The 15962-nt window shown below is 43.6% G+C and overlaps 1 protein-coding gene across 2 annotated transcripts in view; it reads left to right on the top strand.

Annotated features, from left to right (window-relative positions):
- Window positions 1–377: 377 nt before the first annotated feature.
- rhpn1 (rhophilin, Rho GTPase binding protein 1) overlaps window positions 378–15962 on the top strand; it is a 35110-nt gene continuing 19525 nt past the window's right edge. For both annotated transcript variants that reach the window (XR_014569328.1, XM_083766376.1), the window contains exons 1-4: window positions 378–598; window positions 818–920; window positions 6559–6674; window positions 14874–15002. Coding sequence is in view for 1 of the 2 variants with exons in the window: in XM_083766376.1 (XP_083622502.1) it covers window positions 570–598; window positions 818–920; window positions 6559–6674; window positions 14874–15002 (377 nt within the window). In the remaining variant the exon portion in view is untranslated. The remainder of the gene's footprint in view (window positions 599–817; window positions 921–6558; window positions 6675–14873; window positions 15003–15962) is intronic.

A 15962-nucleotide genomic window follows, 5' to 3' on the forward strand; every position in this document is an offset into this window, starting at 1 on the left:
ACACACACACACACACACACACACACACACACACACACACACACACACACACACACACACACACACACACACACACACACACACACACACACACACACACACACACACACACACACACACACACACACGACTAGCCACAGCCCGGACGTTGCCATAGAAACGGCCAGTGCTGGAGTAGGAGGGTTTACTCTTATAAGATTTATAATTGGTCACATCTCTCGGTCCTTCTGAAACAATCCTTATCGCGATTGGTTGATACCAGCGTCCCTCACGTAGGCTGCGATCTTATTGGCTGGCCTCCAGTTTAGCAGCCCGCCTCCTAGAATAAGCTCACAGAGAGTGCACAGACAGTATCCAAGAGTTGCAGAAAGCAACCAAGCAAGCGGAGGAGGTGGAGGAGGGAGTTATGTCGTGTAATGAATAGCAGAACATTTTAGCGTAACTTTTGTATGTTCCCATCTGCCTTCTGGAACTGTGTGTGCATTTTACACTCTTCAGAGTTGGTGCACGAAGTTGTCTACTACGACATGTAGCCGGTTAGAACGCCGCCAATCTGTACTTTATGCACGATGGAGCAAGTTGAGCAACCTGCAACAAGGCAAGTGGTCGATATAATATTTTGGGTCCGAACAGAGACAAACATATTAGTGACGAGTTATTATGTAGGCTAGCCTATTTTTCTTTTCAAGTGTAGAGTCGGTTATGAACAGTTCGTAATGAAACCGGACCGGAGGGCTAAGTATATGGAATATGGTGTCACTTATTTTTAATCATTTGCGTTGTTGAAATGAACAGCATCAACATTTGCTTTCCGCAGAGATGAGGAGACGCAGTCCCTGTCAGAGGCAGCCGTCTCGGAAGACGAGATGCCTTCAGCTTTACCCACTGAGGACATCAGCCACAGAGAAAGCATCCGAAAGGTGAGACACTGTGGAGACCCACGACTACAGTGTTAAGAGTCTCAAAGGGCACCTACGGATGGCTGCAATTCGAAACTGGCCTCTGTAAAATCTGAATCCCCCCCACCCCCCCACCCCATTTTCCCTCACTGTATATAGTATCTTTTCCCTTTTTTGCTTCCCATATGATGAATTCCTGTTCTGTTCTTTACCTACAGAGAAATGTCTATTTGTATGTCTCTAAATGTTTGTATGTCTTTAAATGTTTTGATGAATTGAACAATGTGGACCCTGTTGTAAACAAGTGTAATGCTTAATTGGGTCGTCCACTCACAGTTGACAGTCTTTGTATTGAGTTTGTGCTTAAAATGTACTGTAAATTCTACAAACTGTTAATAAAGATTTCAATCAATCAATCAATCAATCAATAACTTCTATAACATTAAACCAAATGGTTTCATTTGGTTCCACGTTTAACCACCCATAGACCTGTAACTTAAGGGCATGCACTGCTACTCTATACCTGGTAGTAGTAGTAGTAGTAGTAGTAGTACCAACACAACAACATATATAATGCAAAGCTATGCCTGAACACACAGCAATACAGACAAGACACGCACATCCAACATGACATCCAGTCCCCCCCCCCCCCCAAAGCAATAACAAAAAAGCATAGCATACAACACATACATAAAAAGTTGTTCTCATGAAACATGCGTATGGGTAAGCTAAGAGCGTAACAGTGGAGTATCTATAATTAAACTATATATATAAACTATGCATACTATACTATATTATACTATACATGTACTATAAAGTGCTATGACTACATAAAATGCAATTCTAGTGCTGTCTACGTAACATGCTATAAGTCTGTATAAAAGTCTACATAAAGTGGTATCTAAGGGGCTAGGGCAAGACAACACGGTTGTTGACACAACCATGCTGGAGCCTGGAGGGCATCCTCCTGCCCAACACCACCCATCCCGGTGGTGGGGACTGGGGAACTGCCAGCACCGGCTATAATCCACCCAGGCACTCTGAGGATTACTGCACTTGCTAGACAAACACCTTAACTGGGTGAGAGGGAAGGAGAAAGATAAAGGAGTGAAATGCAGAGAAGTGTGGGGCAGCCCAAGTTGGCAGACTGGACGGGGTGGTGGTTTTGGTGATGGTGGGGGGTAAGGAGATGGGGGTATGCCTGCGGCATGTTTACCATATGGCCCACTCCATCCATCATGTTACAGTACAGTTGTTCACCGTGTGTGCGTGAGGCGGATGGTTTACTCTATGATGAACGGATGTCTGTTGACAGTAGTCAGCTCGTACATGGCCGGGTGGTGGCTGTTGCTGTCAACCAGGGCATGAGGTCTTTACGTGATGACGAGACTAAGACATGGGGCTTAGAAGTTACAGCTGTTCAGATGAGGGCCCCCAATTTGATTGAATAATTTGGTTTTTATTTTTTAAAACATTAGTGTTAAAGTTGTTTGCCACCAGAACCACATTATTACTGTAGAATGACTGACTGGCGAACTAATTTAGTTGAATTTATACATACTGCCAAGTTCTGTGCACTATATATTTGCTGCACAAAAGCCACTACAGTATGTTGCGCTAGCCTGATTATCAGACTGAAGCTTTCTTGAAGAGACACAGTCCACTCAGAGAGTGGGCGGGGTCTTTTGGCTGGATCCAGGCTAAAAACATACTGCATGACACCATACATGTGTTTTCAGTTCAAATCCTCTGCCAAACCAATCAAATTAAGCTATGGGAAAATGAACCAGATCAGGAAACGCGCTCCTATACACAGGTTTAATGTTTGTCTTTAGTTCAATGTTTGTTTTGTAAACGCCATTGACAATGAATGGAAGATTTACGTCATAATGTGCCATTTACGTCATAATGTCTCTTTATTGTTAATGGCATTTAATGTTTGTGTTTTCACCGTTTGGTTTACATCACCAATACATGACCTAATCAACATGAGTTAGACTTTAATATATTAGCGCCCCTCACTTCACTTCTTTTTAATACATTGTCAATTTTAAGTTTTTAGAGTTCTGCTAACTTTTTTGGGTTCACACTGTGTGAGCACTTTAAATAGAGACATGGGTTAAATAGACATTTGACTGCATGACAACCATTTGAAAAAGATGCAAACACATAGAATCGGTACACCAGTACATATATTGAATATTGCACAATATGCTGGGGCTTAGTGCTCTAATGGACTATACTGAGGTCTGACACCTCAGTCTGCCATGTGATCTGTAGCAGCAGAGACAATGCAGACTGCAACAACACGTGTTGTCACATCAGCTGAAGGGTCAATGACGGGCAATCGGGCATGCATGGCAAAAGTTTGTGTTGTGTGTGACGTCAGACCAGAGCTCTGGTCAGCCTATAATAGATGCTGTTGGGTGGAACGAGAACGTTGCGGAGGGAAGATAGGGACGGTGTAGGGAGTGGTAAGGAACCAAGACAAATTGGGTTACACTTGGAGAGACCAACTAAGTTGGATTCACTTTCTGTCTGTTTTTCGGCCAGGACCAGGGGTATCTACCCCCTTTAATGTGCTAGACCCCTTAGAGATGGATTGCTGACGTGGAGCGCAACGCCTACCATCAGCTCTCAGTACTTATTGCACGTCTCAGTTACCCAACCGTGATACTCACGCTGAGTTAGCGGTGCCCAGGCTGCGATCGAACCCAGAACCTTGTGGTCCAAAGGCGAGTGCTCTCACGACTGAGTTACCCGAACACGTAAATAGACAGGCATACGGGCAACCACACTAATCATAGAATGTTGCACTGGATGGTGACCAAAGAGAAAGGAGGACCAGAGACAGCCGGTCACGCTGCTGTGGCAGTCAGGCACAAAGTGTACTCATTTGGAGGGTCTGTGTACAACTTGGATCAGATTCAGGTACACGTCTTCAACACAATGTCCTTGCACTGGATGGAGTTACCCGCAGTGACAAATGGAAGAGACAAATGTCCCCTTGAGGTTCCATCCATGCGCTACAGCCACACAGCTGTGCCAGTGGATGATGTCGTCTACATCTGGGGGGGTGTTACTACATGGCAGGACTCCTACGCAAGGAAGTTCTGCAAAGTGCTTTTTGCATTTGATGTCGACACCCACACGTGGTTCAAGCCCAAGATTTCTGGGACTGTTCCAGAGGCGAGATACAACCACTCAGCCTGTGTCTTGGGGAAGGTCATGTATATTTATGGAGGATACACCCAGCTTTTACGGCCACGCGCTAACGATATTTACAAGTTGGACACTACCACAATGGTCTGGTCTCTAATTAACACCAGAGGCACACCTGCTTCATCAAGTCACTCTGCCACTATCATTGGGACGAAGATGTTTGTGTTTGGGGGCGTAGCGGAGGACGGGGGCCTTTGGGACAACATCAGAGTGTTTGACACAGAGACCAAGTTCTGGCAGAGCATTCCTTCTGCACAGGTTCTACCAGAAGGACGCATGTCTCATTCAGCCTTTGCCTACAATGGAGAGCTGTACATAATTGGTGGAGACAACTGGAACCAGATCATCAATGATCTTTGGAAATTCAATCCAGAGACCTCCTCCTGGAAGGAGGTTGAGCCCAAGGGGAAGGGCCCGTCTAGGATGTCTCGGATGTGCTGTTGCATGTTGGGAGATCGTATCATCCTCTTTGGTGGATACAAATATATATACACACCTGTTCCGGTGCATGGCCTGTACATCTTAGAATTAAACCCCAGTCTGAAGATGTTATGCAAGTTAACACTTATTCAGTACGGTCTGGATCAGTCTGGACTCCCACACGACCTCAGGTGGGAACTGGCAGCTGTAACAGATGTTCCATAAACTTCCATAAAGATATATAATTTTTTTGTGTTTTTTGTTTGTATTTTTTAAATGGTTCTTTAATAATAATATTAATTAAATTGTAAGAGTCCTACATTTAACAGGCTGCCCATCTCTGCCAGTCATAAGCACAGCCATGCTGTGAAAACATATAGGCTAGCTGCTTCAGACTGTCTCAATTCCTCTCACTGGTCCTGATTCTTCAAAAACGAAATGCGCCAGAGTGTAACGGTGACGGAAACAGATATCGTATTTATCCGTCCGATCAAGCTACGTTGAGATGACGTGTTATTCAGAGAGTGGTGTGTACCACAGGTGCGCTGGCGTATCGCAGGTGTATGTCATACTGAAAGCAGCGGGTGCAAAGTGATCGGAAAAGCAACCGACAACCTCATCTGCATTGATCCACGCCCCATATCGTACCATAAAAGGCTTCAAGCATGACTCAGCAGACAGCAGTTTGTCTGAGATCACAGCCGCGGTCACTGCTATATCCAAGCTTACAATGGTGCGTGCTCCGCTGAAGCAATATAATTATAATTTATTTAATTAAGTTCGGGACCAAGGCGGGTGTTCACTCACACCTTTGCAGAGGTAAAACATATCCGATATTGAAAATATCGGATATGTCAATGCAAAAGTCGTATTTTCAGAGAGAGCGAGAGAGAGAGAGAGACGAGAGAGGGAGGGGGGCTGCATGGGCCCTCGACACTGTTGCGCGATAAAGAACAGTAGCCCATACATTCATAAGTAAATATATTATAGGCCTAGGCCTACCTCGTAGGCCTGGGATCCTCTTGTCTGAAGAAATTATAATCCAGTGAGTTTATCCAGTGAGTTAAACTATTCTGTGTGTGGCAGTGATCAATATAAATATACATTATTATAAATTCTGTCTGTGTGTCCGTCATGTTCACGAGTGGAGGTGAGCTGGTTTAAAACTGATATGACTGGCCGACTTTCAAACACGCTGCATTCATTAGGCTAATATTGGTCTTCTATTTTTTTATATAGGGCTAATTAGCCCTATTCATTTTCCAATGTGAATCGGATCGGCAGCACGCTGCTGTCTGCCCCCCCCCCACACACACACACACACACACACACACCGAAACAACGTTAGATTCGTACAGTGCAAAATGCAGATAAGTGTAGGCCTATGTTCTTATTATAATTGTGAGTTTGTTTTTTAACATGCAGTCCGCGAGAGCCGATCTACAAGCTCACAACGCGTTGCACTGCGAGTAGCCTAGAGAAGGCTGTCAAGTGAGCAGCGCAATCGCGCATGGCATGCTATAGAAATATCCTAATAAAAAAAAAAAAAGTGTCGGGGCTTGCAGGGGCAGTTTCCTTATGGGACTCTATAGGCTAACTTGCCTCTAGAATGCATGCATTTATAGGCATACAAGTGCACTCGGCTTTTATATATATATATATCGTTTTTTTATGTGCTGATCGACCAATATGTTGGGGACACATGCCTACATATTTTATCTGAGATTTGGGAACAATTTATTGATTCAGCATGAAGACTAAAGCCTTCTGAATAAATCTATACGCAAGTGTATGGTTCCGAAAATTTCTCCGCCACCTAAAGAGCTGGCGGAGGATTTAGCGGAATTTCCGACAAACCAAAGACAGCGTCAAGTTCACGGCCATTTCCATGAATTCCAAATTAATGTGGGAAATCCACGTAAATGCCTTTCCGCCAGCGTCACGGCAATATATCAGCGGAAACGCGTTAATGAATCAGGCCCACTGTCTCCTCTGCTCTCTCTCTCACTGTATCCAGGGATGTGACCCCCTTGCCCAGACTCAGCGCAGTAGGCTGCAGCATCGACGGGCCCGCATAAACCAGCAGATCAACAAGGAGATGCGCATGAGAGCTGGGGCTGAGAACCTCTTCAGGTGAGACACCCAGGGTATATTAAACCAATGGTTAGCTCCTGGCTGTCGGGACTCATGGTGTCTGGCTTGTGTGTTGGTGGGGTGTTGGTGCCGGCTGAGTGCTGTTTTTGCCAAGTATGAGTTACACACAAAGGAATTGTTGTGTGATACAACACCAAGCCTTATATAAAGTTGCATTTAATGTTCCATTATTGTCAAATTTCATGGCTATACGGCACTTGGAACGTGTACAATGACATTTACACACAGTAGACTAAACTAGTCAGCAGACAACCCACAGAGCCTAGTCCTTCCATGCGCCAGAAGTGTACCTCCCAGCCCTGGCAGAGTAGTTCTGGAGTAGTTCCAGCGGATTGTGTGGCCCTGGTTTTGCCCTAGTGGGACTGATTGAGGGTAGCTACTGGGACGTAAGTCGGGACTTGATCACCCTGGCTGGGTCGCCTGAGTGAGGGGTATGATGTTGGAAGATCCGAAACCCCGTTGACCTCAGGAATCAGGATACATCACTGAAAATACGTCCCAGGTGCATCCATGCAATGTATTTTTAGTTATGTAGAAAACAGAAGAAGAAATGATTATTATAACTAAAGCTAGCAAAATAAACTAGAATAAAAAAACAATACATTACAGTAGTACAGTAGTTCATCCCGTGGATGCAGAGGTCATTGTTTTATTGCGTCCCTTAACTATAAACTGTGTTTTTGGATGCAAAATGTACGTAAGTCAGCAGCAAGTCTTTTTTTCATTTTTTTCTCCATAAAGCATCACTCGCTTTTACAGGATAGTAAAGACAGCTGGTATACCTGTTGAACCAATCAGATGGGCTAGATTATAGAAACTACTGTATTTGTAGTGTTAAGACTCAGTATGTGTTCCTCTCTGTATTAAGTTAAGGAACCTGTTTAAGCTTTTTTAAGCTTTAAGGAACGAGGAACCTAGACCCATTATGATTGAGGTTTTTTGTTGTTGCCAGAAATGTTAACTAGAGTCAAAGCAAGCTAGATCAATGGTTGACTTCACAGAAGGCGTGAGAAGCCTCCCGTTTAAGGCCAGTCCACACCAATGCAACTACAACCAGTATTCCCAAATAAATGGCAGTTGCAAGTAGTTGCTTTGTTGTGGAATGGCCTATAGACCTGCATCATTACATCAGCCATCAAACAGGATCGCTGCTACTTTAACCACATGAACCCCAGCATCCCTATTCTGGGCATGTCATAATAGGGGAACCTTTGTAGACTATAGCTCACAATGCCTCGCCTAGTTTGAGTTCTCCACCCTATGTGTCTTGTTTTTGTTATTTGCTGTGCGTGACAGCGTTGCCATCATGTGCTAGAGCCCTGTGTTGTTGTGGTGCTGTTGGTGGCAGAGGATGAGTCTGATGAACCAACAACAAACCCCCAGTCCCATGGTGGGAAAAGGTCAGGGTTCACCCCCCACCGCCCAGTTTTATGACACTGTTTGGACTTCATTGTGTGTGTGTGTCTCTCTTTCTGCTCGTATTGTTTCTGTAATAGAGGGTATGCGCATGCTTAAAGTGAATGGCACATCGAGTGGCAAATTGAGTGGCAAAGCAACATGCTAAAGTGAGTTTAACACTGTTTAACATTATTTAATGAAATCAGATATGACTTTTCTGTGTTGATGTATGGGCTGTCAAGGCCAGAAAGTAGTTTTTTGCTACTCAGTAGGCGTTCCTGGCTGCATAACTTCCGGGTTTGATGATGATGTCACGTGCATACCCTCTATAGTTGTGTATGTGTCTGCTCTGTACTAGTTTTTATTCAGTACTAGTTTGTATTCATAAGTGTTTTTTCCTGTGTATGCATCTATTTAGCTTAGAGTGTGCGTGTGTGTGTGCGTGTGTTGAGGGTAGACAGCTCTGTTTTGCCCGTTAATACTTTCCATACTGCGTCTGATCTGACATACACGGAACATAGCCCAGCCATGCATGCTGCAGTTTGCATAACTCCACTGGCCTCGTGTCAACGCAGCCAGCTGTCACTCACACAGTTAACAGTTTTACTAGCGTAGAGAGAAGAATAAGAAAAAAGACGGAGGGTCTGGCAGAACATCAAAGCCTTCGCTCTGAAAACATCAGCGTCATCTTTAAACCCCCAAGTCCAGCGGCAGCTCTTCTCTCTCTCAGTCTCAGTCTGTAGTTCTGATGAAGAGCATGTTGCTGCAAACGTCATGTATCTGGTGTTAATAAATGACGCCTTTGGAGCGAGGTTAACTCCTTCCTGATGTTTCAAACTCTGTGTCCAACACCTGTGGCATTAGGATGCAGTATGTGTGTCGTGTGATGGTCATAGCATCGAGTTGCATTAGTGCAATTATCTACCGTACAGCTTGTTTGCTACAAGTCCAGGTGAGTGTGTTGGTACTGGAACCTCGCCCATCACTCGTCAAAGCATGGAAACTATTTCCAGTCTCTCACTCACACTCACACTCACACTCTCTCACTCACTCACCCTCTGGGTGAACTGCATACGTTCATCCAAGTAAAAGGGAGGCACTAGTAGGCATGTGACTCACTACTACTATGACTGTTGCTGTGTCAGGATCTAATATATCAACACAGAAAACAATAGCGCCTCTAATTAAATGACAACCGATCCCCAGGGGCCCAGATCCCCCTTACACACACACACACACACACACACACACACACACACACACACACACGCGCGCATTACGCACACCCACACATACCACTACCCACACTTGTTTGGCTGTGCACCTTATTAAGTTTGAAGGAGAGTTTACTCATGGAGGAGGAAATCAAAGAATATCTCTGCAGGCTCATTGTTGAACCAGGGAGGGGGTTTGTGGACCTTTTATTATATTTTTTTAATTCCCCCGGCTATGTTTGTTTCACTTGGTCCCGTCTCTCGGAAAGATCCATGACTCAGTTTAAGGGAAATAAAACAATCTTTCTCTCGCTCACACGCACAGTCACGCGCCTCCCCCTCTATTGGGACAGCGGGTGGGTGGGGGGTGTGGGGGTTGGCAGACAAAGAGCCCCCCCGCACAGGCCTGCCTCTAATCAACAGGCTTTGTGTCTTCCTGTTGTTCCAATACGGAGCCATGGGGAGCTCATCCTTGGTTATTATTGGTCTGGAATGGTCAGAGCCTTTATTTTTTAACCTCATGAACGCTAGCGTCCCTATTCTCGGCTGAACATTTAGCAGATCTACTACAAGCTCAAGCTCAATCTCACATTATGAATGAGTTTTGTACATTGGCTATTTGTGTGTGAAGAGATTTGGTGTTGTGGGAAAAAATAGAGCCCACGGTCAACAAAGTCTGCTCAATTGATAATCTGTTATTTTTGGCGAGTGACTGTTGTACAACAGAATGCTACATAAATTAGGTTTCTCTCTCTGTTTTCCATTTTCCTTCTGCCCCTCTGTCTCTCTCTCTCTCTCACATGCACGCGCGCGCACACACACACACACACACACACACACACACACACACACACACACACACACACACACACACACACACACACACACACACACACACACACACACACACACACACACACACAAACATAAACATCTCTGTGGAACTGGGTCAAGGGGAGTTTGGACCTCTAATGAGACATTTTGGGTTGAGGGGGGGCGGGGGGAGGTAAATCATCAGAGCTCATCAGTGATTGGCTGATAACGACGTCATTTTGTTCCTGGGGGTGGTGTTATCTGTGGCTACTCGACTAACTAATCTGGGTCTGGTTGCTGACACGTGCTAGTTCATGTATAAAAAAGAACTCTTTAACAGAAAGGGTCATTTTCTGGTTATCTGGCACTTTTTCTTCCTTTCTCAGCAAAGTCCACTCAGAAAGAGCAAGAGATTGTTTTATTTATTTATTTTACCCTCAACACTGTGTGTGTGTGTGTGTGTGTGTGTGTGTGTTGAGGGGATATTTGGCACTTGGCAGGCCTTTTTAAGCTGACTAATCAGATTGTCCTTGGCTTGACCCCAGAGAGGTGTGTGTGCTCGCTCTGGTACATCTTGTGAGGACCATATGAGGACCAAATGTCTTCAAAAACATAGTACAAAGATGAAGATGTGTGTTTGTGTGTGTGTGTGATAAAGTGACAATGTTTTTTCGATTGATGCGTTTACAGGTTGATGCTGTAATTCTGTAAAATATCAACGTGAATTATAGCATCAAACACTCCCGGGTGTTTAACATTAGGGTAAGGTTCAAGGCTATATTAAGGTTAGGTGTAGTAGTGAGATTTAAGTTTTGGGTTAGGTGTTGGATTTTGGACATTGTAGTGTTAGGTGTTGGATTTTTGATATTGTAATTATATACAATATCAATTATATTATATCATAAGTGCTGTCTTGTACTGGTTTTAAAGGCTGCATTACATAAAGTAATGTAAATTCTCTGAATTTACCTGATTGTTCAAGCTGTTAGATTATTTTCCTGTGTGAGTCTCTCTTTCTCTCCCTCTACATGAGACGTTGTGCGTTGTCCTGATTATTGGCACGGCAGTGATGCTTGCAGAAACGAGGTGCAGCCGAGTTCCACAAACATCAAACATTAAGTGCCAATAATCACGATTAAGCCTCCCTCAAGTGTAATATTGAGATTATACAACAGTTACCATCCAATTAAAACATACATGTATTCATATTGTGGGGCATTTCACTCTCAGAATAACAAGCTCGCTGTTATCCTGGAAATACGTTGGCGGTGTCTGAGTCCTTGTTTACTCAGCCAGTCCAAACCCAACAATGAGATGGCTGTGCGCTGGACAACCTCTCCCAAACTGAACACAGAGAAACAAAACATTAAAACTGTTAGCTCAATCTCACTGTAATTGACCTATAGCTATAAGCCCCTCCCCAAACTGCTATGGTCCAATCACAGCTAAGCATAACACGGGTTAGACAAACCTCTCCACCAATAGTTTCCTATGTGACAAGAAATGTCACACTGCTCACGGCTCACGCACATATTTTTCCAGTGAATATGGTTGACGGATTTGGAAGAGATGTTTAAGGTCTAGTTACAAAAATGAACCAGCTGGAAAGTGTCCAATTGGTAGTGTCTAAGTGGTGGTAGAGGGCGGAGCTTTGCTAAAGGTGAATTAAGATATTCGATAGATTTATTTTGATGACAGATTTAGCTACGTCTGCAAACTTCCCATACAAACTGCTAGCCTAGACACAGCCGGGCTGAGACGGCTCTGCTCTGCCGAGATCCTGTCTGATCAGCACAGCTGATTTTTACCAACCCAAGCCCCCAGTGCAGCTCTCCAACTCTCTGTCTGTCTGTCTGTCTGTCTGTCTGTCTGTCTGTCTGTCTGTCTGTCTGTCTGTCTGTCTGTCTGTCTGTCTGTCTGTCTGTCTGTCTGTCTGTCTGTGTCTCTCTCTCTCTCTCTCTCTCTCATATATATATAGCAGCAGGCACAGCAATACCCCTCTCTGTTTCTGGCGCCCCCTACTGGTATTATTAAGTCACATACTCGTGCTCATGATACATGATACAGGTACACGGACATTGCTGGTTGTAGGAGTGGTTGCACCACTCAAAAACCTGGAAGTAGATGGTTCTTCCGGGTGCTTCAAAACGCCACTGAGAAACTTCCACTGAAATGAATAGCGCGGGGGTGTCGCTCCGGTTCAGTCTCTATACTTTTAATACTCTATGCTGGTCACAACGGGCAAGACCTACGCTGTAAAGGCTATCATTTGTTTGGGCAGAAGTTGTGGGATTTTAGCGGAAGTATCGCCCAAGGAAATTACGTTAATGCTTTACAAATCAGTTTACATTCTCCGCGAAGAAGTGTTGTGATTGGTCGGGAAAATATCGTATCCGGGGGAAATACATCTGACTGATGTCCTGGTGGATACATCCGCCGATAGCTTCTCTGCCTTACGTTGTGACCAGGCTTTTCTAAGTAAGCCTGGGACCGAGGCTACTCTATGCCTTGGTCGGAACTACCTGGTGTATAATAGAACATAAAGTTATACTCTTTATAAACATAAAGAGTATAACATAATTTTTCTAGGTCGTCCTCAGGCGAGCCCTCAATCGTGCTCCTGCTTCATTCTTGAGTACATTACACTACTGACTACTCAAGAATAACAGAATAGTGGACATTTGCTCTGAAAACAAGATCTATAAGCTCACAATGTGCAGCGCTGCCATTTGTTGGGAGGTTGTAGATCTGCAATTTGTGGTGCATAAAACTTATGTATATGTATATAAATCAGCCATAACTCTAACCCTAACCTCCTAATCCCAACCATTCAATGCCTAATACTAACCCCAACCTTAACCTTTTAACTGTAAAACATCCATTTCTCTTGTGAGGACCAGGAAAATGGTCCTCACAATGTATATTTTTAGCCCCTCCTATGTCCAGCTAAACAGAAACATTGCAGACAAAAGTACGCAAATTGTGATTGGCCAGAATGAGATGATGTATGATGATAAGAGCGCCCCTCACTTCACACAGGTGTGATTTTTTAAGTTCTATACTACTTGATCCTCACAACTCACAAAAGTATAGTTGTAGTAAAATATACATCAGGCTCAGAAGCACATCATATCAAGGCTCCAGTGATTGTCCATGATTGCGTAACCACGGGGATTACCCTGGCCAGTGTATAGCATCAGTTACCGTGACAACCTAGCAGTGCCTCAAAATTTCCAGGAACGTGTGTTAACATCAGACCCCCTACACACACACTCTCACACACACACACACACACACTCTCACACACACACACTCTCTCACACACACACACACACACACACACACACACACACCGCAGCAACGTAAGCTTTACATGCCGCTCTCCTTTGTTTGGATTTTAGAAGAGCAGTGAATGGAGTGACGGAAGAGAGGGCGTGAATAAATGACAGAGGGGGTCTCCTCCAAAAGGTTGTTTGTGTGGCTTGTTTGTGATTGGTAGAAAGTAGAACGTTTACAGTGAAGATGAGCCACTTTCAACCTTTTATTCGGCAGGTCATCATGGGCAACATTTTCAAAAGCAGAAAAAAATGTGTGCATCTACAAGCTTGCTTTTTTGCACGACATATTGTATGTTGTGTGTGCTGTCATGGATGCCTGTTGTTGTCACAGAAGACTGTTTCTCCTGTTTTAGACTACAATTTGCACTCATTTTAAGATTTTAAACCGTAACATGTAATTTAAATGATTGTTTAAAACTGATGCGTCATTCTGTGAGAGGGTTATCTAATAGTCCAATAAACAGGCTGTAACCTTAAAATCATGGATTCACAAGATCTGGCATTTATTGATTGCCCATATTTATCCCAAATTGAATGGTCATGTGATATGCATATGAACAGCAAAGACACATATGAAAGCAAATACGACCTGTTACATCACGAATCAGATTCGATCATATCAGTCCACAGATCGGGGCGTCCCTTGAAGCACAGGCCAGAGTTTTGTCTGTCCTGGAGAATTCTGACGTGTCTCTCCTTTTCCAGACACTATATAGGAATCTTTTCTTGTCACTCAGTGACCTTGCATGCGCACAGCTCGGGTGCACACTCTTAAAGGAATGGTAACCGCTTAAAGGGTCTACTTTACCCCATCACTGTCCATCCTGGAGGGGCTGCTGTTGGAAATGAGCTCATGACTATATACTGTACATCTGCAAACAGTCAGTCCAATGTTTCTCTCTACTTGTCCCATGCAAATGCAAACAAATTAACCCACTTAGACCTGAGGACCAGATTCTACAAAATTAGTCTTCTTCTAAATCCTGGAAAACGTACGTTTCTATGTCAGTGGTGCTCAAACCTTTTCATGTCACGGACCCCCAGAATTACTGTATTTGACCGCCCCAAAAGCATCTCAAAATATGTTGTTCCAGGGATCCCCCAGAAGCAAAGATTTGAATAAAAAATGTTCGCTGTGAAGTGAACGAATATATATTAAAAGATTTATGCACGTTTTCACGATAAAAACAAATATAGCCGATCTGTAGATCTGCTATTTTTCAATGGCTAAAGTATAAAATATTGGTTTAAGCTGTTAAAAGCTAAGGTGACACAGATGCGTTCCAGGTCTTTAAAGCTGTTAAAAGCTAAGGTGACACGAATGCTTTCCAGGTCTTTAAAGCTGTTAAAAGCTAAGGTGACACAGATGCTTTCCAGGTCTTTAAAGCAGTAAATGAAAGTGTGTTGTGCTGCAGGGCGACCACCAACAACAAGGTGAAGGAGACCGTGGCTCTGGAGCTGAGCTTCGTCAACTCCAACCTGCAGCTGCTCAAAGAGGAGCTGGAGGAGCTCAACAGCAACATGGAGGTCTACCAGACCGAGAGGTACTAGGGACGCGCACGCACGCACACGCATGCACACACACACACACACACACTAGTCTTGCCTCATTACTATTTGGCATTCCAGGCTAGCCTGACGAATGCCATAACTGGAGAAAACAAGCGCCCATTGCTTTTTGCTTTATACTTATTTACTGTACACCATATTACACCACGTGTGCGCACAAGTATGGTGTGCATGTGTCTGACCGACAGACAGACGGCCAGACAGATGGCGTACGGACATTTACGAGCATTCCCAAGTTACGTGTGGAATTCATCATTTGAACTTGGCTGTGATATGCGATATGCCTTAATGTTGCTGCCATTCATTAATTCTAATAGGCAACTGTAGCTGTAGGCTACTACATTGATCTCATCATGAGATAAATCAAGGTTGGTATGAGCCATTTAGTTTTTTCTTCAGTTGTTAGCTAAACCTAACCCTAAACTAAAATAATAAACATTATTTTGGAATTCTTAACAAAGAGCATAATAATGTCCTGATGGAGTTTACATGTAAAAGCTGTGACCACATTGATATCAACATTGTTTGTTTAAAATATCAAACAATTGAATGCTTGTCAGACCAGGTGCTCCACTGTTGCAACAAATATAAACATGACTTGGAAAAGGAGTCTTCAGGCTAAATCTGTCGACAATATATTCTGATTAATTTAAGACTTTTAAAAAACCTGACTGAGTTGACAGAGATGTGGGACACACATTTGATATGAGATATTTAGTTAAAATTAACTGTGTATATTGTTTGCTATGTCGACAGTCTACTTTCACTTAGTATGTATATTTATGTGATTGTGACAGTATTAGACACTTTTTTGGCAGTTTGAAATTGTGACCACTTGCTGGGGACAGGCTTAATACAGGCTTTTTTGGGTACAGAGCCTGCTTTTAACTAATTCAGATGGAATATGAAAAGAATTATAATGAAATTAATGTCAT

Source organism: Protomyctophum parallelum (assembly GCF_964188405.1).
Source record: "Protomyctophum parallelum genome assembly, chromosome: 6".
NCBI classification, from domain to species: Eukaryota; Metazoa; Chordata; class Actinopteri; order Myctophiformes; family Myctophidae; genus Protomyctophum; species Protomyctophum parallelum.